The 26,550-nt window shown below is 36.4% G+C and overlaps 1 protein-coding gene across 1 annotated transcript; it reads right to left on the bottom strand.

The window, feature by feature from the left end:
• Nucleotides 1-25,952, bottom strand: LOC141346169 (RNA cytosine C(5)-methyltransferase NSUN2-like). Its single transcript, XM_073851081.1, has 12 exons — nt 25,878-25,952; nt 20,598-20,702; nt 20,373-20,478; nt 20,215-20,286; nt 20,015-20,099; nt 19,711-19,903; nt 8,757-8,831; nt 5,799-5,929; nt 4,309-4,382; nt 3,358-3,488; nt 361-457; nt 1-213 (listed from the first exon to the last, which is right to left on the bottom strand). The coding sequence occupies exons 1-12, from the start codon at nt 25,931-25,933 to the stop codon at nt 1-3; spliced, it is 1,338 nt and encodes a 445-aa protein (XP_073707182.1). The 5' UTR covers nt 25,934-25,952.
• Nucleotides 25,953-26,550: the final 598 nt, after the last annotated feature.

The following is a 26,550-nucleotide window of genomic DNA, read 5'->3' on the forward strand; positions in this document are numbered from 1 at the left end:
TCACCCACACACATTGTCTTTTTTGACCTCTGAAGGCGCAGGGGTGTCTGGCACAGACGGGTTTCCCTCTGCAGGGGTCTCACCCTCCACAGCTTCCACAGGGGCGTCAGCGGACGAGCTGTCTGCTGGTGGGATGTCAGCGGGAGACTCCTCCATCTGCACCTCCTCAGAAGGAGCCGCCTCACTGGACGAGTTCACATCCTTATTACGAAGCTATAGACAAAGAAAACAGGGACAAGGGTACATATACTAGCTTGTCAAATATGGTGGATTCATCCAAGAAAACGTCAAAAATATACCTTAAATGTACTCTCATACAACTTCATTGCTCGGTTTGCATATATCTTATATTTCTAATACCTTTGGGTAACGGCGATTCCATGGCATGGGGGCCGTCTTCACCAACACAGCCACAAAAAAGCCACCCGTGTTCTGGTGGTGGGGCAATATTCTTACACTGAAAACACAAGTCAGATATACTGTAACTACTACAGAAAAATCTGTGTAAATTGGGTTCAAACATCCAGTGAGAGTTTACTCAATGCTAGTGCTGCCCCACTTTTACTGTGGTTGTATACTACCATCTGGTGGTGAGTTTTGATACAACACACCAGAGCCATACAAGCAAATAGGTGGATATATGTGACCCTGGACTACAAAACCAGTAATAGGTAGGGTTGGGTATCATTTGAATTTTATCGATTCCAAATTCAAATAAGTAAAAAAAAAAAAAAATCCATTAAAAAGTTTTGAGTCAAACATTTAGATGTCAAACATGTTTATTCCGTGTTTTGCCTATGGTTTTAGCAAAAAATACCACAGAAAAAAACAACTAGACTAATATAAATTTTAGGGGTGGGCATAGATTAATTTTTTTTGGCTAATTTGAACTCTGCTGAAGGCATTCAGAATATGTGTGCTACCCAAATAATGACTAAAAGTAAGTCTTCGAGAACGGGCCAGGTGGCGTATTAGATCAGGCGCTCATCTCCTGTTTCCAAAATGCAGGGGCGCCGCTCGCAATTTTGGGCCCTATGACAAAATGTGAGGTTGGGCCCCCTCTACCACACCAAAGCAGATCTCTGGGGGCCCCTAAAGTGCGTGGGCCCTTAGAATTGTCCTAACTTCCCCCCCCCTTAGCGGCGCCCCTGCCAAAATGCATCACAAACTGCTTGACAATTGCATTTACAACATAATTACCTATACAAACTTGTGCAACCAAGTACTTCTGCGCAAAAGGCTGCACGACGTGCGCGTTGCTGGTAAATACACAGACGCGCACGGGCATGGATATCTGCGTGCATAGTCTTCGATTAAACTGCGTTGCTTTTAGAAGCGTCAATTCAGTTGTTGCATATAGTTTAATGTCTTTATTTCGGGATTATCAAAGTAAATGATAACTCACGTGCCCCAGTAAACAGGGTCTAGCAACGCACCTGCCCTGAAGCGGCTTCATAGCTGCATCAATGTCAGCACGTCTCATTTGATGTGGTAATTTCACAGAAGTTGGAGACTCGTTCTCGCCCCCTACAGTGCAATTCAGCTAGGTATACATCCGCGCTAAAATATCAAGGTGAAAGTCATCATAGCTTACGTAGTTTAGACCCAGCTCTCAACCCAACTTTGAGAATAGATTAACGGCGATATTTTTTTATCGCCCGATAAGAGTCTCACGTTAACGCAGCACGTTAACGCCGATAACGGCCCACCACTAATAAATTTCAAACATTAAATTGTTAAAGGAGTGGTTCACTTTCAAAACAAAAATTTACAGATAATGTACTCACCCCCTTGTCATCAAAGATGTTCATGTCTTTCTTTCTTCAGTCGTGAAGAAATTATGTTTTTTGAGGAAAACATTTCAGGATTTCTCTCCATATAATGGACTTCTATGGTGTCCCTGAATTTGAACTTTCAAAATGCAGCTTCAAATGCCTTACAGCAAACAATCACAGCCAAGGAAAGAAGGGTCTTATATCTAGCAAAACGATTGGTTATTTTCTACAAAAAGAAAAAAAAAAAAAAAAAGTTACAATTGACATATTTTTAACCTCAAATACTCATCTCGTCTAGCTCTGTGTGTACTCTGTGTAGAGATTAAAAAGTACATAAATTGTAAAAGTTTTATTTAGAGCCCTTTGAAGCTGCATTTAAACTGCATTTTGAAAGTTCAAACTCGGGCACCATAGAAGTCCATTATATGGAGAGAAATCCTGAAATGTTTTCCTCAAAAAACATCATTTCCTTACGACTGAACAAAGAAAGACATGAACATCTTGGATGACAAGGGGGTGAGTACATTATCTGTAATTTTTTGTTCTGAAAGTGAACTACTAATTTAAAGAAAAGTAATAAAATAGGAACAAAAATCAACTAGCAATAGCATAAATAAAACCAAACAAATGTCAAGTACAGAAATTGAAATCAAAAGTTTAAAAACACTGCGTAGTTTTCTGTTCATAAATGAAATAAATGAAATATAATTTGAAATAAATTTATATGAGATATTCAGTCAGTGAATAATTTTCTTTTGTTCTTTGATTAAAATAAATGCACGTTTATTAGATGGCTGTCTCTTTACTGTTACACATGCATTTTTTTTTCCTCACCCATTAATGTTCACTCAAGACAAAAAAATGCTGTGTTTATGAGGATATGCTGACGCATTTTGTGCATAAGGGTCAATAAACATGAAAGAGAAGTCAGATGTGGGACAGAACAAACTTTTCTGCAGTGGAAATGCACAGAACTGTTCGAGAATGGACACAGGTCAGAAACCCGCTATTCTCTGTGCTCGCACTTCAGATGTGTGCGCAAGTTCACACCTTTTCCTTCCTGCACTTAAATAGCTTAAAACTCACATTGAAATACAAACATAGGAATCATTAAGTGGAATCGAAATGCATGTGGCTTACCGATTACCCAGTTATTGGAAATTTGGAACCGTTCTCGATACCCAACACTAGTCATAAGGGTACATTTTTAGAAGTTATGATTTATACATAAATGTGAGCTTTCCATTGATGTAAGGGTTGTAGGATAGAACAATATTTGGCCGATATACAACTATTTGAAAATCTGGAATCTGAGGTTGCAAAAAAAATCTCAGAACTGAGAAAATCGCCTTTAAAGTTGTCGAAATTAAGTTCTTAGCAACGCATATTACCAATCAAAAATTAAGTTACATATATTTACGGCAGATATCTTCATGAAACATGATCTTTACTTAACATCCTAATGATTTGTGTCATAAAAGAAAAAATATTTTAGCCATAAATATTTTGGCTATTGCTACAATATACCTGTGCTACTTTAAGTTTTGTGGTGCAGGGTCACATATGATCCAAACTAACTCACCATCTCCCCAGATTCATTTTGGCCAGCTTCTCTGGGTCTGTTGGTGGAAACATGGTGGGTCTGATCTGTGTGTGTCGACTCGTTGGCACCTCTGACCAGTCAGAATACCACTGACCCTCTTTGGTCATTACCTTCAATTACAAGAGCAGAAAGCTAGATTAGAGACTTTTTGGAAGTAAATTAATACTTGTATTTAGTAAGGATGCATTAAAGGGATAGTTCACTCAAAAATGAAAATTCTGTAAAGACCTTTAAAAACCTGTAAGACCTTTGTTCCTCTTCGGTACACAAATTAAGATTTTTTTTGATGAAATCCGAGAGCTTTCTGACTCTGCACAGACAGCAACACGACTGACACGTTCAAGGCCCAGAAAGGTAGTAAGAACTTTTTTTGAAATAGTCCATGTGACGTCAGTGGTTCAACTATAATGTTATGAAGCCATGAGAACCACCGATGTCTCATGGACCATTTTAAAAATGTTCTTACTACCTTTCTGGGCCTTGAACGTGTCTGTGTTGCCGTCTATGCAGGGTCAGAAAGCTCTTGGATTTCATCAAAAATACCTTAATTTGTGTTCTGAAGATGAACAAAGGTAATGACAGAATTTCCAGTTTTGGGTGAACTATCCCTTTAAATTGCTAATTGGCCACAAGTTACCAACCGCATGTCATGATTACTCTGTATTACTGTCTGAATTTTACAACAGGAAACCAGAGTACAAGATCTGATTACTTTCGATCTGGTTAAGGGGACTATCACGAGTGAAGGCGTATTATTTTAATAATGTTACCACTATATCTTCCAGAGAGGACTTCTGTTAACTATAATGCTCTTGCTGTAGTTAATGAAGGGAAATGACTGTGCATAAACCAGGGCAAACTCAAAATTCATAAGCAGAAACCGTATGGGTAGAAACTGAAGTCACAGAGTGGAAGCTAACGCTTCATTACCTTCCAAGATGTAATTCCAGGCATATATTTGAGTCCTGGGAGATCTGCAGAAGCATCTGCTAACTCTAAAGCACCTGAGAAAAAAACACAAAAATGAAGAAACAACCACAGGAGAGTGAGAAAAAGCAGAAGATGAAGGAGAAATGACAAGACAAATACATCCAGCTTAATGCTTAAAAGTTTGTTTGAAAAACTGCATTTCCCACGGGTTTTAAACTTTATATTAATAAAGAGACACGTAACACAAATCAAAGGGTTCAAACTTATGTAAGGGTAAATCTCTTGAAAAAAAAAAAAATGAACTAAATGGTTAGCTAAATGATTAACTTGAAGTACTACATTAAATAAAACTAATTATAAAACGGTTAGTTCCATTCCTCAATTCTGATTGGTCAGCAGCTGTGTTTTATTCACGATACAGCACGGCTACGACCGCTTCACTCAACGTTCTGTGTATCATTGAACCTCCTTAGCAACCACCCTTAGCAACGTAAACAAAGCTTTAGCAGTTAGGGACTACTTTTTACAGCGGAAGGCAGTTAATGATTTTACTTTCTAAAAAAAACGTACAACCTAATATATATATATATATATTTGATATTAATATTTTTATTGTGTGGTAACCATTTTATAAAAGCAATAAGGTACTTGAGGCCGTGCTGTATCGTGAATAAATCTCGTACCTTATTGCTTAAATAAAATACATTAAAACTTTATAGCTATTTTTATTCATTTTTAATGATGAACACAACAAAATGACTAATACTTAAATATTTGTAAATTAATTTTATATTTGTTTTCATTTTAATATTGAATTAAAAATAAGTAAATAATACTTTTTAATTAAATTACAAAATTACTAAATGTGATGTGTGCTGGCAGAATGAGTCGGAATTTTAATAAAGATAAAATAAAAATAGCTTTAATGTGATAAATAATATAGAAATTATTATAAAGAAAAGAAGTGGAAGAAAATATGCAACGTTTTGGGGATTTTGCTTTGGAATCTTTAGAAAACTTTAACTCAATTTTTCTCCAATTCATCTCTACTGACTATCGCCTTCAAACGGCTGTAGCTCTGTCATTTTTTGTCTGATTCCAACAATTCATTTTGGAGGCATTTTAATGGAAAATAAAAATACATTTTAAAAAAAAATGTACTCATTTTGTCTCATTTTGCAAGCACAAGTCACATATGCATAATAGCATGTTAATAAAACTGTTTTATATATTCACATTTAAAATGACTATTGCAGAAATGTCAGTTATGAGAGAGGAAAAAAAGCCTAGCATCTAGCTATATTATGGTGATAAGAACTAGGGTGAACTCTCATGGAAAAAAAAAAATAATAATAATAATAAATAAAACCATAAAATAGTATGATTTTCCTTATGCAACATATATTTTTCTCTTGATATTTGAATGAAATGGGGCAGAAATGTTTTTTTTATTTTTTATTTATGAGCCAAAAGTTAGAGGACAGACATACCTTCACTCTTCTCCAGCAGGGCAGCGATGACGGCTTCATCCTCGATGGGGTTCAGAGAGCAAGTGGAGTACACCATCCTGCCCCCTACTGCCAGCTGCTCCACACCTCGCACTGCGATCCTGATCTGTAGCCTGACAGACAATGAGAAATTGAAAAGACACACACACACACACACACACTTAGAGCATAACAAACTGCTCTGGTTCTGCAACCACAGCAACCTGAGAACGGAGATCCACACCCACAGGCAGACCAATGCTGACAGTGCAACACACAGAATACAACTGCTCATTAGATGCAACATCTCGTTTCAGTAACGAGGTACAGAAAACACTCCTCCAGCAAACACATCGCCGCTAATTCACTGCTGCTGCCAAAGTGCTTAAGCTTCAGACACAATGATCATCATGAATCAAGATTTGTGGGTTTATCTGAGAACATGAAGACAGTAGGATGCGTTCTAAATGGAGTACTGTTAACTGAACAGTATATTCTGTAGTATAAAACACTCTGTATTAATTGATCTAATAAAATAATGTATGTGTGTGTGTGTGTGTAATTAATAGGGCTGGGCGATATGGCTGAAAACTATATCACGATATCAGTGTTTCATATCGGTCGATATCGATAATTATTGATTTTTTTTGTATGACCCATTTAAAATAAGGACCAGGAGAAAAATATATTACATTCAAACATTTTTATTTTAAACTTAACCTTCCTCTGATCATAATCCCCTCATTTATTAAGACAGAAATCTCAACAACCCTGGAAATCTTAAATAATTAAAATCTAAACATAAGTCTAAAGTCACAACATACACTTAATTATCTCTTAATGCTCAATTGAAACCCCATTCATTGTCGATGAAGTGAATGGTCAAGCTAATGTATGGCTCAGAAGTACGGCTTGACCACAGGTCAGAGGTTGTTGCAAAGTACTTGGCTGATAATATTTATTGCTGCACAGATTGCTGGTTGCCAGTAGCCAACATTACATCTTTCCCGGTACTTTAGCCTACTTTGTGTAATAACGAAAAAATTTATTTCAGTGAAAAAATAAGTCCAAATCTTTCAACATTTTGAACAATAGGGCCCTACAATCTTTTGCTTTTTTCAGAAATTCTTGTTTTCATTTTTCTGATAATCAAATGAAAGCAAAATCACCGATTTATTTTTTAAAATAAAAATAAAAGGAGCTTTACTGTTAAAATTAATACATAGAAGAAAAATTATATTCAGTTAAAAAAAGGTTTAATAATAATAGTATTTTATCAACAATTAAGTGGTGACTCTTTTTTATATAATTTTTTTTATCATATATATTGTTTTATGTTAATTATTTAAATGTGAACATATAAACACTTACATTATACTGTACAAAGTAATACAAGACTAATATTGTTTTGTTACACGTTAAACCGCACTTTTATTTTGACAGGTTGCCGTGAAGTTTCAGTGTGTAATACAGTATGAATGATGCTAGTTTCACTAATGAAACGGTAAAATTGACAAAAAGTGACACTCACAGTAGCTTTGGAGATGTATTGGAGTTTGTCTGTTCATGTGAGATGCAAAGGCCAAAAATTAGCGGGAGCGTCACGTGTGCAGTATGCGTGTAGTGAAAATAAAACGTGTCTCCTCCATTCATACATAACATACAGAGGCAAACGGAACATGCAGAATTCTTATTGAAACGGTCTTTTTGCATTTAAGTTTTCACAGACACTTGTCCATATCGCGATCTGAATTAATTAACAGACCAACTTTTGATTTATTGATCCAAAAATCGACGAATTCCGCCCTATAGTAAAATCCGTTTTTATGAATGGAGTCCGCCTTCCCGTCTGTGAGGAGACATTGTAAACGCGCGATGATTTAGAGACAGAAATCACATGCCGTCGTGTAAATAAGATTAATAACATAAGGCTATTTAGTTTGTTTAATACAACAACAAGGGCCTGTTCTGTAGGAAAGATAACCTTAACTTCTATTGTGATCTGGCGCTATATAGAAAATAAAATTAACTGAACGTTAAAGGGGGGCTGGGCGGGCCGACGAAGAATACAAAATATCGAACATTTTATCGAACACATTTTTTATTGATATCGATCTCGTCTATCGCGATATATATCGTTATCGTTTTATCCACGAAAAGAATGAGAATGATTTTGTAAGCAGAAAAGGGCGCAATATTTTCACAAACTAAAGTTAATAGGTGGTAAAGATGCGTACAAGAAGTATTACTTATTAATGTTAGCCTAATATTTCACCTACCTGACCTGAAATAAGAACAAACATGAATGTTGTCAAGATTCTTGCCCTGGAAATCCTAGTTCAGTTTGGCCAACCACAAACACCTTTTGTTCCTCAAACACAGTTTTTGCACTCTTCTCCTTGATTTGTTATAACTTTTTGGCAGTCTATAGTACTCCAAATATTTTTCCTAGTTTGACCGATTAGTACAGCCCAAAACATGACAATAATTGATCATTTTCAGCAGCAATAAGCAGCAAAATATGCAAGTTTTGTCCAGTTCAGTGGCAATATTTACGTTTAGTGCCGCCAATATGGCCGACTGATGACACTTCATGAAGAAACTATAGTAAGAAATGCTTCTTGAGCATCAAACCAGCATATTTGATTTCTGAAAGATCATGTGACCCTAAAGACTGGAGTAATGATGCTAAAAATGCAGCTTCGCTATCAAGGGAATAAACCACTTTAACGACATATTCAAAAAGATACAGTTGCTTATTAATTTTTAAATTACAGATATTACTTCAGTTGCATCTCACAATGGATATAGAAAATCAAGTGGAGTGCATTAGGATATTCCACAAAGCAATATAATGGATGTTGGCAAATCCAGATATTACATGCACTCAAATAGCACACTGTAAACATAGTAAAAGTACACTATTCTGATCATAGGTCAAACAAACTGAACTGGTCTTACCCGTGAAGATGCAGGCTGTTGCTGGTTGTCCATTTTTTCCACACATCAATGTTTTTCCTCATCGTTCCATCTCCACTGTAGACAAAAAAAAGTGCTGATTTTATTGTTTGCTGGTATGTCGATCTAGAGCAGAGGTCTCAAACTCAAAGGGCCGCAGCTCTGCAGAGTTTAGCTACAACCAGCTTCAGCTCACACCTGATTGGAGTTTCTGGTAATCCTAAAGACCTTGATTAGCTGAATCAGGTGTGTTTGATTAGGGTTGGAGGGAAAATGTGCAGAGCTGTGGTCCTCCAGGAATTGAGTTTGAGACCACTGATCTAGAGTGACACAAAAGTCACACAAATTCCGATATGACTGTTCACACTGTGGTCACATTGGAAAACATCTGACCTCTATCGGATTTAGTACCACATTTGAAAGTGGCATAAATCAGAATTGAAAAGATCAGATTCCATGTGGTTTGTGCTGTTCTCACTATCATGACAAAAACAGATCTGAAGCTACATTCACACTGCAAGCCTCAGTGCTAAATTCCGATTTCTGCTCAGATCCGATTAAATTTTTTATTTTTTTTTGTATGGCTGTTCACATTGTTGCTTTAAACGTGGCCAAGATCAGATTTCCAGTGTGAACAGATCATGGTTCTGAACTGACCTGCATATGCAAAAGAACAATACGAACAGGGTACAAACAGCGAAAAAAATCCCCACAAATGCTTATCAAAACTAGCTCAACCATGTTATACGGGGTAAACATCATGCTAGTGGGGTCGCTTCAACCCATGAAGTTGAAAAACAACCTGCCACAACATTTGAAAAAGTAGCCCAATTCCACAGGGAAAGCGATTATGTTTATTTATATAGTGTGATCTGAGTTTTGAAACGTATGATATGAGCAGTCACGTTTTGCTTGTATATAGAGTTGTCACTGTAATACTTATGAGTTCTGACACATCACACGTCCACCTTTCACAACTGTCTTGATAAGTTTGGCTAGGTAAGTGACTCCCATGAGCACAGAATTGTGACGACTGTTGATCCGGTGACGTAAAAGTCACTTGACTGTTCACACTGGGGTTGTGTTGCAAAACATCTGACCTGTATCAAATTTAGTACAGTGGAACAAATTGGAATTGAAAGATCAAATTCCATGCGGTTTGTGCCGTTTACATTGTCATGAAAAAAAAACTGATCTGAGGCTACGTTCACACTTTCACAACGGTCTTGATAACTTTTGGGTATGTAAAATCTTTGAAGTGACTCCCATGAGCATAGAAACATCACGAATGTTGATCTGCTGATGTAAAAGTTACATGAAATCCGATATGACTGCTCAGACTGTGGTCGCATTGCAAAATATCTGACCGGTATCAGATTTAGAACCACATATGAAAGTGGCACAAATCGGAAATGAAAAGATCAGATTCCATGCAGTTTGTGCTGTTCACACTGTTATGAGAAAAACACATCACACGTGAGCAAAAAAACAATAAATAATTGGGCCACGTTTGCAGTGTGAATGTAGCCTCAGTAACAAAATTACACTATGTTCACAGTGCAGGCAAACGTGGCCCAAATCTGATTTTTTTTCCTCATGTGACTCAGATCCGTTTTGATCTTTTGTGAAAGGTAGTCAATGGACGTACAGTGAAGTGTCTGAACTAATAAGTATTAGTGTGACAACTCTATATACACAAGCAATATGAGGCTCTAATCATAAAAGTTTCAAAGCTCTGCTTTCTTCTGTCACATCCCTGTCTTTATTTTTCATATTGATTGCACATAATTTTGCTTGCTTTTTGGATAGATCATATGATAAATGCATAATTGCTTACTTTATGTCTTCCGTGTTAACTGCACTTGGCAAGAAAAAAAAAAAAAAAGGTATTCTCGCGGAATTGAGCTACATTTTCACTGTTGCCGTGGGTTGTTTTTCAGTGACCCCACTACTGTGGTATTTACCCCCCGGAACACGATTGGGCTAGTTTTGGACAAATGGGTGGATTTTGTTGTGAAAACCTGGCAACCCTGTTTTCTTTTGTGCATGCAGGTCATTTCAAAACCATGAACTGTTCACACTGGAAATCTGATATTGGCCACATTTAAAACAAAAATATGAGCAGCTATACAAAAAAAATGAAATAAAATGAAAATCGAAAAAAAAAAAAAAAAAAATTAGAATTGAACACTAACGGTGCGTTCACATTGGCACGTAGCGAGCGGGGCGAAGCGAGCGTTTTCAATTCATTCATATGGAAGTTGCACGTAAACGGTCGCGTGGTGCATTTTGGGATTGGAAGCGGCGCGGAGAAAGCATTGAGAGCAGCTGAGAGCGTCAAAAGGTTGGGCATTCCTCAACTTTATGCAAATTTCGAGCGCAAAACGCCGGCAACAACCAATCGGTGTGAGATGTTGGCAAGGAAAGACTATGACGCGTGTTTCCGAAACTGGTGGATTACTGAGCTGAAATCACATATTATTGAAAAAGTCACGCAAAAGTAAATGTACTTTGCATGTTGTTAGTATACGCTACAGTTTAGTTTGCGAACCGCCGTTAAAAGAAGACAATGGAACGTAAATAGGGTGTGAACATTGTTTTTCAGAGGTGTGCTCAGCCCTAAATTAGACACTCCCCAAAGCAGTGGCGTTGTAGCGTTGCTAGCGGCACTGAGCGTGGATTTGACGCTGTAGTGTGAACGCACCGTAACGGTGCGTTCACACTGGCACGTAGCGAGCGGGGCGAAGCGAGCGTTTTCAATTCATTCATGTGGAAGTTGAGCGTAAACGGTCGCGTGGTGCATTTTGGGATTGGAAGCGTTGCGGAGAAAGCGTTGAGAGCGGCTGAGAGCGTCAAAAGGTTGGGCATTCCTCAACTTTATGCAAATTTAGAGCGCAAAACGCCGGCGACAACCAATCGCTGTGAAGAGTAGGCAAGGCAAGATTATGACGCGTGTTTCTGAAACTGGTGGATTACTGAGCTGAAATCACATATTATTGAAAAAGTCAAGCAAAAGTAAATGTACTTTGCATGTTTTCATTATATGCTACAGTTTAGTTTTCGAACCGCCGTTAAAAGAAGACAATGGAACATAAATAGGGTGTGAACATTGTTTTTCAGAGGTGTGCTCAGCCCTAAATTAGACACTCCCCAAAGCAGTGGCGTTGTAGCGTTGCCAGCTGCACTGAGCGCAAATTTGACGCTGTAGTGTGAACGCACCGTAAGCTCGCAGGGTGAACTGACCTGCATGTGCAAAAGAACACAAACAGGGTCACATGCTTCCGTCACATGCCTGTCTTTATTTTTCATATTGCCTGCGCATAATTTCGCTGGCCTTTGGGGAAGATCATATGATAAAATGCATAATCGCTTACTTTATATCCTCTGTGTTAACTGCACTTGGCAAAAAAAGGAAGTATTTTCGCGGAATTGGGCTACTTTTTCACTAATACCCTTTTCATATTTTTCTTTTGCGCATGCAGGTCAGTTCAGAACCATGAACTGTTCACACTGGAAATTTGATATTGGCCACATTTAAAACAAATGCGAAAAGCTACACACACACACACACACACACACAAAAATAAACGGATCTGAGAAAAAAACCCCAGAATTGAGCACGAAGGCTCGCAGGCTGAACTGACCGGCATTCGCAAAAGAACAACACAAACAGGGTTGCCAGGTTTTCACAACAAAGTCTGCCCAATTGCTTTTCAAAACTAGCCCAATCGTGTTCAGGGGAGTAAATATCGCCTGGGTGGGGTTGTTTTAACCCACAGTTGAAAAACAACCTGCGGCAAGTGATAAAGTAGCCCAATTCCACGGGAAAACTGTGGACTTGGCAACACTTGCGAAGCACGTCGTTATACGAAAATAAACAAGAAAAACATAGTAAGCGATTATGCATTTATTTATAGTATGATCTGCTACAGGAGCCAGCAAAATAATGTACAGGCAATATGAAAAATAAAACAATGTGATGAAGTTATAAAACTTTATGATACAAGCCCTCGTGTTTTGCTTGTACAGTGCCTTGCAAAATTATTCATACCCCTTCATTTTTTTCACATTTTGTTATGTTGCTGCCTTATGTTAAACTACTTTATTCCATGGAATGTCTGGATACTGGATTCTGATTGGCTGGCAGGTGTGCAGTAAAACCGTTTAATGCACAGGTAGTTCCAAGTCAGTTTAATCACCTTTCTATATTAATGCGCTGCTTTAATTGATGCACGCAAAAGCACAGAGAGAGAGAGAGAGAGAGAGAGAGAGAGAGAGAGAGAGAGAGAGAGAGAGAGAGAGAGAGAGAGAGAGAGAGAGAGAGAGAGAGAGAGAGAGAGAGAGAGAGAGAGAGAGAGAGAGGTCGGAGATCGCATTGTGCTGCGCACATACATAAACTTCTTGTCAGCGTTTGCCTGCGATCCTTATTAAAATATCCTAGATACTAGATCACTACATTATATTCCTCAGCAACGGGGAGGTAAAGCTGCTGTTTTTGAATGAATTGTTGTTTGTAGAGAGAGACGCACAGCATGCAGGCAGGTAACGTTACGCACACACACAACTGTCATCTCTCTTGCCTTCACACTCACTCTTGGTCGATCGATAATCTACTGAAGTAAATGCTAAATTTCATTCAAATAAATGTGATTTTACCGGACTATTTAATCTCTGTGTCTGATTTGAAGCGGTCAGAATGCTAGAGCTGTGTGTCATAACTGACGAAAATAACCGTCTTTTTTATCCATTCAGTCAAATTTTGCGTTGCAAATATCAATCCTAGTTTTAATTTGTCTATAACCATGGAATAAGCGGGATAATCAACGGCTTGCCGTGCGTTAAAGGATTTAAAATGCACTTCGCGGAGGCAACCACCCTCCGCTTCGCGTCGGGCGGTTATTAGCCTCCACGTCGTGCATTTAAAATCTTTTAACGCACGGCAAACCGTTGATTATCCCTTACTTAAATTACTTTTTGTCCCACATCAATCTACACTCCCTACTCCATAATGGCAAAGCAAAAAATAGGTTTTTAACATTTGTGCAAATTTATTAAAAATAAAAAACTGAAAAGATCCCGTTGCATAAGCATTCATACCCTTTTCTGGGACACTCGAAATTTAGCTCAGGAGCATCCATATTGCTTCTAGATGTTACTACACTTCGAGTGGAGTTAAACTGTGGCAAATTCATTTGAATGAGTATGATTTAGAAAGACCTTTTCTGAGAGGTGTGCGCCTAACAGCTGAAAATGCATATCAGAGCAAAAGCCAAGTCCTGAGGTCAAGATAACTGCCTGTAGAGCTCAGTGACAGACTTGTGTTAAGGCAATGATCTAGGGAAGAGTTCAGAAAAAAATCTGCTGCACTGAAGGTTCACAGAAGAATTATCCATAATGGAAGACGATTGGAACAACTAGGACTCTAGAAAATGTCTGCCAGCCCCCATCCAAGCTGACAGAGCTTTAGAGGTGAAAAGGTGAGGCAAAGAATGGCAGATAATTGCCAAATGCAGATGTGCAAAGCTTGTCACATCATACCCAAAAAGACTTGAGGCTGTAAAGGTGCTTCAACATTTGCATACTTATGCAATGTACTTATTTCAGTGTTTTATTTTTAATAAATTTGTAAAATTAGCAAATCTGGTTTTTGCTTTGTCATTATTATGGTGTATGGAGTGTACATTGATGTGGGGAAAAAACTAATTTAAAGCAGTTTAACATAATGCTGCAACAAAACAAAATGTGACAAAAATGAAGGGGTATGATTATTTTTGCAAGGCACTGTATATAGTGTTGTCACTGTAATACTGACCTTTCGCAACTGTCTTGATAACTATGGGTATGTAAAATCTTTGAAGTGACTCCCATGAGCACAGAATCGTGACAAATGTAATGTAAAGTAACTTCTCAAACTTTTAATTATGCATAGTTTACTGTTATTACTATATTAAGTACATGTAACATGCAACAAAGACAGAGAAATATAAAATGTCACTAAGATTTATAATCAGTGGTTCTTTTCCATGCACAGGTTAAAGATGATGGCATCATCACATTTATTTCCTTCAAGTAATTTTCAACCGGACTGTATTAACTTTTAAGAGCGTTTCCTGTGGTCTTATGAGATCATACATTACTTTTTAAATCAATTACATCAGTGTTTGGTTAACAAGGCAGCAAATTTTGAATCAAATAAAAGTCCTATTCAGGAATGAACTACAATCCTACGCAACCATAATTACATCTTTAAAGTCGACTTCAAATCACTTCATCGACGGAGAGAAATGTTTAGACTGCAAACCCAGGCTGACCACACTGTGTGTGTAAGATGTTTGGCCTGCTGGTACGGAGCAGACAGTGTTGTGCTTGGCACCTGATTCTGCTGCAGCCCAAGTATAGACTCCACCAACTAGAAACCCTGCTATATGATATTACATGCTGGGAAGAGATTCACTGCTCAACCGAAAACACAGAGCTCTGGCATGTGTGTACGCCTCTATAATTGTGATCCTATATTGACTGTGGTCATAATCTTCATATCTGTGTACAAGGAAAACAGCTTCCTGCTGTTTGACAACACACACACACACACAAGCTCTCACCAACTCAAATCTACAGCTTGAATGGTTAATAATCCATATTTAAAGTACCAAGACTGATCTCTTTGCAGCTAATTTTGGTCAATAACCACTTAGAAGAGACCAGCAGATGACATTTTAAGCAACCAATAATCACAAACCAGACTGTAAGGTTGAAGCTTCTGGGAAGTTTGGGGGAAGATCAACACAGAATTGTATGCTTTTTCTTGAAAGATTTGGCAGGTAGAAAGACACTACAGATGCTAAACAAACCCATTTTATGTGTACTAAAACCAGTTCCCAGTTTCATTCTTCAAATTCTGAACCAGATTTATTTTTCAGTATGGCATCTATGACTCAGATGATCAGCTCAAACTTGGCTTAAAAAAAAAAAAAATTAAGTTGGGTTGTATAGATTTGTGCAGTGTACTTAAAGGAGAACTTTCACCAAAATGCAATCTGGGGTGTTTTTTTTTTTTTACTGTAAACGAGTCAAACTTATATCTAAAAGCATAATTACGACGAAAGAGCCACTTTTAAGATTGACCGTGATTTCATTTTTTGGTCAGTGGCCGGTGAATGGGAGTGCTAGGGGCACTTTTTTGAGCGCATCAAAATCGATATTTTTTACAACACTAAGAAGTCTCGACACACCATGACACTTTGCTGGAAGTATCTCCGGGGTCTCTACACATGAACTCCAGCATTGAGAACATTGTGCACACAGAGTTTACTAAAAAGAAAGGTTTTGAACAACTCACTTTCACTGTTTGGGTTCCCGCTCGCAGCCGTCTTGCCAGTCAAGAAGTGTCGATCTCCGAATGCGACGGATATGAGGCTCTTTTTACAACTAGAAGGTTAATATTGTTTTTCACTTGCGACAAAACAACGAATTAGCCGTGCATTTACATGGAAATATGCTTTGGGAGCCATCCACATCTTGACTGGCAAGATGACTGCGAGCGGAAACCCAAACAGTGAAAGTGAGTTGTTCAAAACCTTTCTTTTTAGTAAACTCTGTGTACACAAACAATGTTCTCAATGCTGGAGTTCATGTGTAGAGACCCAGGCGATACTTCGAGCAAAGTGTCATGGTGTGTCGAGCCTTCTTAGTGTTGTAAAAATATAGATTTTGATGCGCTCAAAGTTATGCCCCTAGCACTCCCATTCACCGGCCACTGACCAAAAAACGAAATCACAGTCAATCTTAAAAACGGCTCGTTTGTCGTAATTATGCTTTTAGATATAAGTTTGACTCGTTTACAGTAAAAAAAAAAAAAAAAAAAAAAACACCCCAGATTGCATTTTGGAGAAAGTTATCCTTTAAGGGAAATACTTATATACCATTACAGTGTTATAACATTTTGAATAAGCTTTTATTGTTACATTTCCAGTTTTAACTTTGATATTAGTTTTAGTAAACATGATATATATTTTTGTCAATTTTATTAGCTTTTCTTAATATTTATTTAGTTGTATTGTTTTTAATTTCAGTTTTAGTCATTTTAGTATTACGACTTAACATGATAAATCATGATTTCTGCTTCTCTTGATTTAAGCATAATCGTTTGCGATACTTGCCTGCTGGTTATTTATTTTAAAGGTGTTTCACTTTAATTAGCCATTTGCATTTTACTGCATGGGTAACAAGCCTCTGTAAGCTTTCATAGATGTGGTTGTGCCAAATGTCAAGAGTTTAAATCCCTTTTTAAATCCCCCAATCAGAGTTTTTTCTCTTAAATAACATTTTCTGCCCTGTGGTTTACTTAATCTTACACACACACACACACACACACACACACACACTTTTTGTATGATCTTGCTTTGGTAAAAAAAAAAAAATATATATTTTGCAGACCTTGAGCAGACAGAGTTTGACCTCAACTGTATATATTCAATACAAAAATGCAACTATGTATTGTGACTGACAATATGTATGGTGCATAGTTAATCTAAAATTAAAGTTAAAGTGTAAATTTAGCATCAAATATGGTAATTGTGCATCAAATGTGGTAAACCCAGAAAGTCAGAAAATGGAGCTTCCATGTTTATTAATTATTATTAATAAATGTCCAATAACATAGTAAACCCATGTAGTCAGGGACAAAGTGCAAGCATGTGTGTCTAACATAATTCTGTGTTTTTAGCCAAGCAGAATAATGAATATTTATATTCTGGGGGCTGTTTCATAAAACTAGTTTATCAAATAAGCCAGGCTTATTTCAGTTAGTCTGTTTTAGTATTAAAACTTACGGCTTAACATAATAAAACTTATGATTTCTGCTTCTCTTGATCTATTAAGCATAGTCATTTATGATATTTGCCTGCTGGTTATTTACCTTGATGGTGTTTCACTTTAATTAGCCATTTGCAATTATCATGCATTGGTAACAAACCTCTGCAAGCTTTCATGTATGTGGTTGACAGACTATTTTAATGATGTCCTTACTACCTTTCTAAGACTTGAACCTGTCAGTTGTGTTGCGATGGTCTATGGAGGGTGAGAAAGCTCTTAGATTTAATTTAAAATGTCTCAAATAATGCTAAAATAAAAGCGCAAAACAGACAGTGTTTTCTTTCAGTCTTTTGTTTACTGCTTCTAAATCTGCTTGTAAATCATGCAAATTGACATTCTCTTAATTTTTGCTTGTGAAATTGCAATAATTCTGATGCATATATAAAAAAAAAAAAACACCGTAACAGTGCAACTATTATCATACAGCCCTAATTACTTATTTTATTTCAGTTACTTGGCAAAGCAACATTTCTAATTAAATATTTGGACTGTAAAAACTAAAGCTTTTTTATGGTGTCAATAAAAACAAGTAACTAGGGATGAATGGATTTCAAAATCTCACAAAAAAAATTATATCATGATATGAAGTCCACCATACAATCTTATTGTAATATTAAAAAAATCATTTACAGAAAGACTTAAAAACACAAAATGTTGTATTTTTAAAAGTTAAATTATTCTAATGCACTTCGAAAGTTCAAACTTAACAGCTCCAATCAATGTTCTTATGCCGCTAAAATAAAGCATACCTGGTGGTCGTTGCTTTTTCAAATGTGAGCTAAACTCACAGCACATGCAATAAATTAGTTCAACGCATTCACTGTCAACAGAGCCGTTTTGAGGCGCTGAAAACACTGGATCACGAGCTGCTTGCCTGAACAAAGTGTGCTTTGCATTGAAACGCAGTGAAAACAGACTTCATGGTTTTAGTTCATTTGCCAGATACTGTGCCAAAGCATAATGGTCCAAAACACAACTTTAAAGAACTTTTATGGTAAAATAAGAAGTAGGGATGCACCGAAATGAAAATTATTGGCCAAAGCCAAACAAAATAAACACTGGGCCAAAGGCCAATTACTGAACACATTTTTAGCCCCCCCCCCCAAAAAAAAATTTTAAAAACAATTTAAAAATATTTACTTAACACTAAACATTTTTAACACATTATAGCCTATCAGCAAAGCCCAATTTAACAAGTTAGTAAAATAATATTCTTTGGTCATTTTTAAAAACCTCTTCTTGAATCAGGCATGTGTTTTTTTTATGTACAAATAAATGCAGCCTTGCTGAGCAAAGGAGAATGTTATAATAAATGTATCAATAGAGCCGTTGTAATGATTGTTACCATTACTTTTGTCTTACTTTTTTATTTTATTTGACAGAACAACAGTAAAATTACAATGCTAACATTTATGAATGTTGATTTTTATTTTGGTGAAACCCACAAGACCACCTCAGTACTACTTTTTGCTGACAGTAGCAGATTTATGATTGATTCTCATTACGCTGTTTCAGTGCAGATTTTCCTCGCGCTTTGGACTTTGAACACTGGCTAAGGAGCTTGTGAAGAGCTGTCAGAATAAATACAATTTGTGCGTGTATTAGACAACATAACGTTCTGTAGTTTATTTACTAATGGTTTAAGGCCATTTCGTGATTTCAGTCATCATACAGTAACTATCAACAACCGCTCCTTTCTTTTCTCATGGAAGACATGCGATGCGATTCTAAACAGTCTTTCGCTGTTGGCGCTTGTAATGTTTTTTGCATCTTTCTCTGACAGTTTTAAATGCTTCCACATTGCCGGCATTTGACCGCATCACGTCACTGTTCGGTATAATTTATTTGGCCTTTTCGCTTATTTGCTTTTTTTTTTGCCATTTTTAGCCGAATAATTTTGGTTGACGAACATTAGGTGCATCCCTAATAAGAAGTTTAAATATACTACACTTTTTGCCCGGAAGACCTATCGTTTCATATCGTCATGTGACCACGATAATATAGAGACGGTTTTTCTATCGCAACACAATGATATTGATAACACTAAAAGGTAACATCTTTGGGACCAAGCGGAGACCCTCACCTGCAAGGTACGTCACACAGGATCCGGTCATAAAACAGGACTTCCTTCTTCCCGTCCTGATTAAAGTGCAGACGTGGAATGCTAGAGGCGTCATGGTTGACCACCATAATGCATGGACTGTTCAATCTTTTGGCCTGGTGGACCAGCAGGTAACAGCGCTTGTTATCCACATCATTGGCAATTACAAAACCTTCTGAAGACACAGAAGAGACAGAGGACAACTATGAGACATGATCATCTTAAACCTGTATTAGATTCACTATGTAAACCCATACAAAAAATAAAAAAAATAATCACAGTTTACCAGGGAAAGGCACATCCATGTCAGAGTGAAGCATCTCAATTAGTTGAGCAGTCTTTGATCCTGGAGCTGCACACATGTCCAGAATCTAACAATACAAGCCAGAAAGACGATGAGTCCTCATAATTACAAAAATTCTCCCAGTCCAGAAAACATTCAACTGGAACTTAAGGAAACTCATGACGGTGCTGCTGACGACATACCTTATGTTGAGGCTCAATTTTCAGCAGAAGAGGAGGAATCATACTGACTGCTTCCTGTCTGCTAATATTTCCCTGATAGACAAAACATGACTTAAAAGGTTGATGAAATATGACATTTGCATTCATTAGAAACCAATGAAGTTCCACAGATTCATTACCGATTCAGTTTCGCTGACCAAGAACTGGTGGAACTTCTCCAGGAGTGGAGATTTGCGCAGAATCTTCCTGCTCAGGTTAGTGTGCCACGCCAGTTCATCGGGATACCTAAAACAGCATGGTGAAAGCAAGCATCACATCTGAAGGACCATGTTTTACAGATTTCCAAGGACATTCAAAACTAATTTACAAGTACAATACATAAGCAATTTGTTCATCTATCTTACCAGCTTAAAGGCTGAGGAGCCTCAATCTTCTGCCCGTCCACCTCGAGATCTTGAACCTCTTTGAAGTATTTCTCTTTAAGAGTATGAAGGATTTCTTTGGCATGGCTGATTTGAGAGGTTGAGAAAGGGACAAACCATAATTGTAAAATTATAGTAGTGTTACATATCGCATCACAATAAATCCCAAAATGAAAATGCAACAATATGTAATTAATTATTGTAAATTAAGTTCTGGAACATATGTGTCTAATATAATTCTGTGTTTTTAGTTAAGCAGAATAATGAATATTTCTATTCTGGTGTCTCTCGCACTCTGCATGGGAGAGAAGGACAAAGTCCAAGCCGATTCAAATCCAACCTTGATGTAAAAGCTAATTTAGCACTTTAATAAACAGTGCTTTCTTATAACCGCTTATCGTACACTACCAGTCAAAGTTTTTGAACAGTAAGATTTTTAATGTTTTTAAAGATCTCTTCTGCTCACCAAGCCTGCATTTGTTTGATCCAAAGTGCAGCAAAAACAGTAACATTTTGAAATATTTTTACTATTTAAAATAACTACTTCCGATTTAAATATATTTTAAAATGCATTTTATTCCTGTGGTTTTAAAGCTGAATTTTTAGCATCATTACTCCAGTCACATGATCATTCAGAAATCATTTGAATATTCTAAAATGCTGCTCAAAAAAAAAACATTATTGTTATTACTACTGTTGAAAACAGCTCAGTTCAGGTTTCTTTGATGAATAGAAAAAGAGAAAGAGCATTTATCTGAAATTGAAATCTTTTGTAACATTAAAGAAATCGTTATAATCACTTCTGATTAATTTAAAGTATCCTTGCTAAATAAAAGTGTTAATTTCTTATAGAAATATGATTTTTACTGTGTTTGCTGTATTTTGGATCAAATAAATGCATGCTTGGTGAGCAGAAAAGACTTCTTTAAAAACAAAAACATTTAAAATCTTAAACTTTTTAAATATTTACCTCTATTTTAAATGAGCTTTTATTATAGCTTTACATAGCTTATATTTTTAAATGAGATTTTTTTTTTTATTTCTATTTTGCTTTAATTTCGTTTTAATTAAGCTTTTTGAGTAATTTCAGTACTTCAACTTTTTCCCCATCTAATTTTTTTGATAACAAAACTAGAAAATTTTCATGGAGGTCAATAAAAACAACTTTGTGTCTCTGGATATAAGCATATGAATGAACAGTACTTTTACATTTTTATAATGTGCCTCATAAGTAATAATTTAAATAAAGCCAAAACAGAGCTTTTAAAAGAGATAGTTCACTCAAAAATGACACTTCTGTCATTAATTACTCACCCGTTCCAAACCCCTAAGACCTTCATTCATCTTCAGAACACGAATTAAGATATTTTTGATTAAATCTAAGAGCTTTCTGACCCTGGTAGAAAGGACATCATTAAAATAGTCCATGTGACATCAGTGGCTCAACAGTAATTTTAAGCTACGAGAATACTTTGTGTGCAAAGAAAACAAAAATAATGACTTTATTTAACAATTCCTTCTCTTCTGTTATCCGGGTTCTATGTCAGAATGGCGGCTCCTGCGTTACCAGCAATGCGACATGGTACTCTTGTGAACATCAAAGACTTACACGAAACAGAAGAAACTGTAGAATAGCGTTGTTATTTTTGTTTTCTTTGCACACAAAAAGTATTCTCTTAGTTTTAGGACTGCTCGATTTTGGCAAAAATCATAGTCACGATTATTTTGGTCAATATTGTAATCACGATTATTTAACACGATTATGACAGGGTACAAAACTTTATATTAGTAATTAATTTTAAAAAGACAGCAAAACAACAGGAAAAAAAAAAAGATAAAACAGTGCTTTTTAAAAATTGCCATTGTAATTATTTGAAAGTAAAATAAAACAGCATCTTAACTGTAATAGTTAAACATGCTTTATTTCTTATTAAAACTATAAAAGTCCTTCATTCAAGAGCAGTGAGTGATTCTTCCCTTTGTTTTTTTTACATTTTATTAATATTAAGCACAAAGATGACAGAAGGAATATTTGTTGCTGCTTTAAGCACCACACGGATCCAATATACAGTACAGACCAAAAGTTTGGACACACCTTCTCATTTAGGTGTGTCCAAACGTTTGGTCTGTACTGTAGATATGAATTCAACTGAAAAAACTTGTGAAAAAATCTCTTTCAGGTGGTCAAATAGCAAATAGTGGAGCTCTGCAGCCACCTACTGGTAAAAGTTATTTTTTTTACTTTTAAAACTGGATTTTCCAAAAGATGGGCAAAAATCTTACACTAAACCATGTGAAATTATCCATGAATTAAAGTTAGAAATATAAAAACCCATTTAAAAATATTTATTTATTAATTTATATATATTTAAAAAAAATATCACTAACCCACTGAAAACTGCACAAATGTAGAGTAAAAACTTTAATAAACAGAAAAATATACAGTACAGACCAAAAGTTTGGACACACCTTCTCATTCATTTGAATTCAAATGAATGAGAAGGTGTGTCCAAACTTTTGGTCTGTACTGTACGGTTACACGCGTATTTTCATTCTCAACTGTTTATGTTCATTTAAAACATAACTGACTGGGTTTACATGAATAATCACCAAGGGCCTCATTTTTGAAATATTTTTGTGTATTTGACAGTTTAGGCGCACACCTTGAGGTAAAAGATAACTTTACGTGTTCTGCTCCGTCTCTGAGCCCATACACAGAACAGCGCAAGTTTTCAGACGCCCTTTTAAAAACACAACAACAAACAAACATTAATAAATCAATCACCCCCATTTTATGAAAGTCACGTTACATAATTTTGCTGATTTGCATGTGAAATTAGGTTTTTATGGAGGAGCGAAATCACACCACTGGTTAGGGGGCGGAATGGGGTGCAATAATCGTTTCATCTTGATTACTGCAATTTCATGATCGTTTGAAGGAGAAATCAAAATTGAAACCGAATTTCAATTAATTGCACAGCCCTACTTAGTTTCATAAAATTATAGGAGTAGTTCAGTTTCAGAACAAAAATGTACAGATAATGTACTCACCCCCTTGTCATCCAAGATGTTCATGTCTTTCTTTCTTCAGTCGTAAGGAAATTATGTTTTTTGAGGAAACCATTTCAGGATTTCTCTTCATATAATGGACTTCTATGTTGCCCCCGAGTTTGAACTTACAAAATGCAGCTTCAAATGGCTCTAAACGATCACAGCTGAGGAAAAGAAGGGTCTTTTTCCTAACTTTTTAAAATAAATCCTCAATGATAAAATATATAGGGGAAAATAGTATTTTATTCAACAAAAAACACAAAATGCAAAAAAATGTAGGTGCATTTTGATATGAACTTGTACTTTATGAAATTAAACTTTTAATGAATTATATGCAGTAATAAAATGTAAACTAATGCTGCATGATTCTGGGTAAACTGAAAAGCTATTTTCTTTTATAAACTGGAGATCACAATTCTGAAGAAAAAAGGGATTAGAAATCTAAACAAAATTATGTAATTTACTAGTGGTTCTGAAATAATGTTCATTGCTTAAGTCTGAATAAAAAAAAAGAAAAAAGAAGGAGCACGTGTCTCAATTAATAAAGACTTGTTTCACTATTGGAATCTCTTGAATATATAATTCAATGACAAATACTTTTTTTAAACGTGTAGTTGTCGCCACCTCCTGGCGAAGAGAATAAACGTTGCTCTACATACGTGTTAGAAGATACTGTCTACAGTAGATCAAAACGAAAGTAAGTGTTTATATCCAAACTATAAGCTTTTATCCCAGTACTTATGTTATTTAAATGTCTGTAACAAAGACATGATGATGATTATGTGGTTAAAAAGACTGTTGCTTTCTGAAACCACAGCAGTAAGAATGCAGATTTGAATGTCTTCAATAACTTTCACATCGTAAGCGTCAGTGGAGCGCGTGAAACGGTTGTAATAGACATCGCTGAATCGTTGTCATTCACGAATAAGATCGTGTGTGTGTTTGAATAGAGATCCTGGTACTTTAACTATTAGTCATACAGCTGTAATGTAAACATTGCAAAAAGTTTTGCCATGATATCGTCACGTTCTCACCAGACCAGTCAGATCTCGCGGGACACATCGGGATATGGCGAGATCTCGTGCCACGAGATCTCGCCACACCCCTAAAATACAATGTAAAAACATGTATGTACACAATAAGTACACTGTACCAAATTATTAATTTAAGTGTAAGTACATAGTCGTTAAGGCCACCTAATGTAAAGTGGGACCTTTAATACTTGGTCAGTTCGATTTGTTTGGTTAACTTTGGTTAAATCTTTTATAATAATACTGTGCAGTGCACAAAATCAAGATCCGAAAGATGGTTCCTTGTGTTCATTGTTCATGATGTTAAGTTTAGAAATGATGTGCATCCACTTATTATTAGTGTGACATTTTAGCATGCAAATAAAGGGAAGAACTTCAAGATATCGGCCCTAAAAATCGGCAGCACATATCGGCCATCGGCTGACCCTGACCTCTAAACATCGGCATCGGCTATAAAAAAAACCCATATCGGTCGACCTCTAATTTAGAGCCCTTTGAAGCTGCATTTAAACTGCATTTCGGAAGTTCAAACCCAGGGGGCACCATAGAAGTCCATTATTTGGAGAGAAATCCTGAAATGTTTTCCTCAAAAAACATAATTTCTTTACGACTGAAGAAAGAAAGACATGAACATCTTGGATGACAAGGGGGTGAGTACATTATCTGTACATTTTTGTTCTGAAAGTGTACTACTCCTTTATGGTTGAAGCACTGATGCCACATGGACTATTTTAAAGATGTCTTTACTACCTTTCTGGGCCTTGAACGTGTTAGTTGTGTTACTGTCTATGCAGGATCAGAAAGCTCACGGATTTTAACAAAAATATTTGTGTTTCGAAGATGAACAAAGCTCTTACTGGCTTGGAACTGAATCATTAAAGACAGAATTGTTTTTTTTGGAGTGAACTATCCCTTTAAGTATCATTAGTATCACATATCGAACAGAATCCTAACATGGATGTATCGTCATGCGTCACACTCATGAAATTGCATTGTCCTCTGAACTATAGCAATACTTTAAGCAATATGGCTTCATCTATGCCCTGATGGTCAGTAATAAATTATAAGAGTCTGAGAGCAGTAAATAAAAGTTAACTCATATTTTTAAATCACTGAAGCCATAATTCAAATGCTGTGGCAGTCAAATCATTGTTTGTCATTCAATTAAAACTTTATCCACCTCTTGTATCCAGTGATCCGTATTGTAGCTGGCAGTGGCTCCCTCATGGCCTCCATGAACTCCTCAAACTCTCCCTCGGGGACAATCTTCAGCTCCTTGTAGTACTGCTCGAAGAGTTTGTTTTCCTTGATGATCTCAGAGTATCCAGCTCCCCAAGCCTAGCAAAAAAAACAAAAAACATGTGAAAGACTATTGCTACCTAACGTTACCTGCATGCCATTTACCAAGACGATTACATTGAAACTGTTATTATTATACATAGACAATTACAAAAATATAACTATATGATGTGTATTCACTGTGCAATCTATTATAATTATTTATAAATGAATCAGCAGTGTTGGCACTAGGCATAAAAGTAAGAAGCTAGAGCAGTTAGCAAACTCACAGCATCATCTCTGCTTCTTTTCGCCTCTGGTCTTCCATCTCTGTTCTGCAGAGGTCTTTGTCTGTTTCTGTTTTTCCTGCCCATGTTTGACACGCATGTAACTCTGGGTATAAACCTGCGAAGCGTTTTGACTGACTGACTGACTGACTGACTATCTAAAGAACTGTACTTCTCAGCTCCTGTTGAATTCACGTGTTCGTGACGCAGTCTAAACAAGCACACTCGACTGAAAGACCCTTCCTTGGTGTCCGCATTATTGCCTGACTTATATGCAGAAGCTTTTCT

This window comes from Garra rufa, chromosome 11, assembly GCF_049309525.1.
Source record: "Garra rufa chromosome 11, GarRuf1.0, whole genome shotgun sequence".
In the NCBI taxonomy this organism is placed as follows: Eukaryota; Metazoa; Chordata; class Actinopteri; order Cypriniformes; family Cyprinidae; genus Garra; species Garra rufa.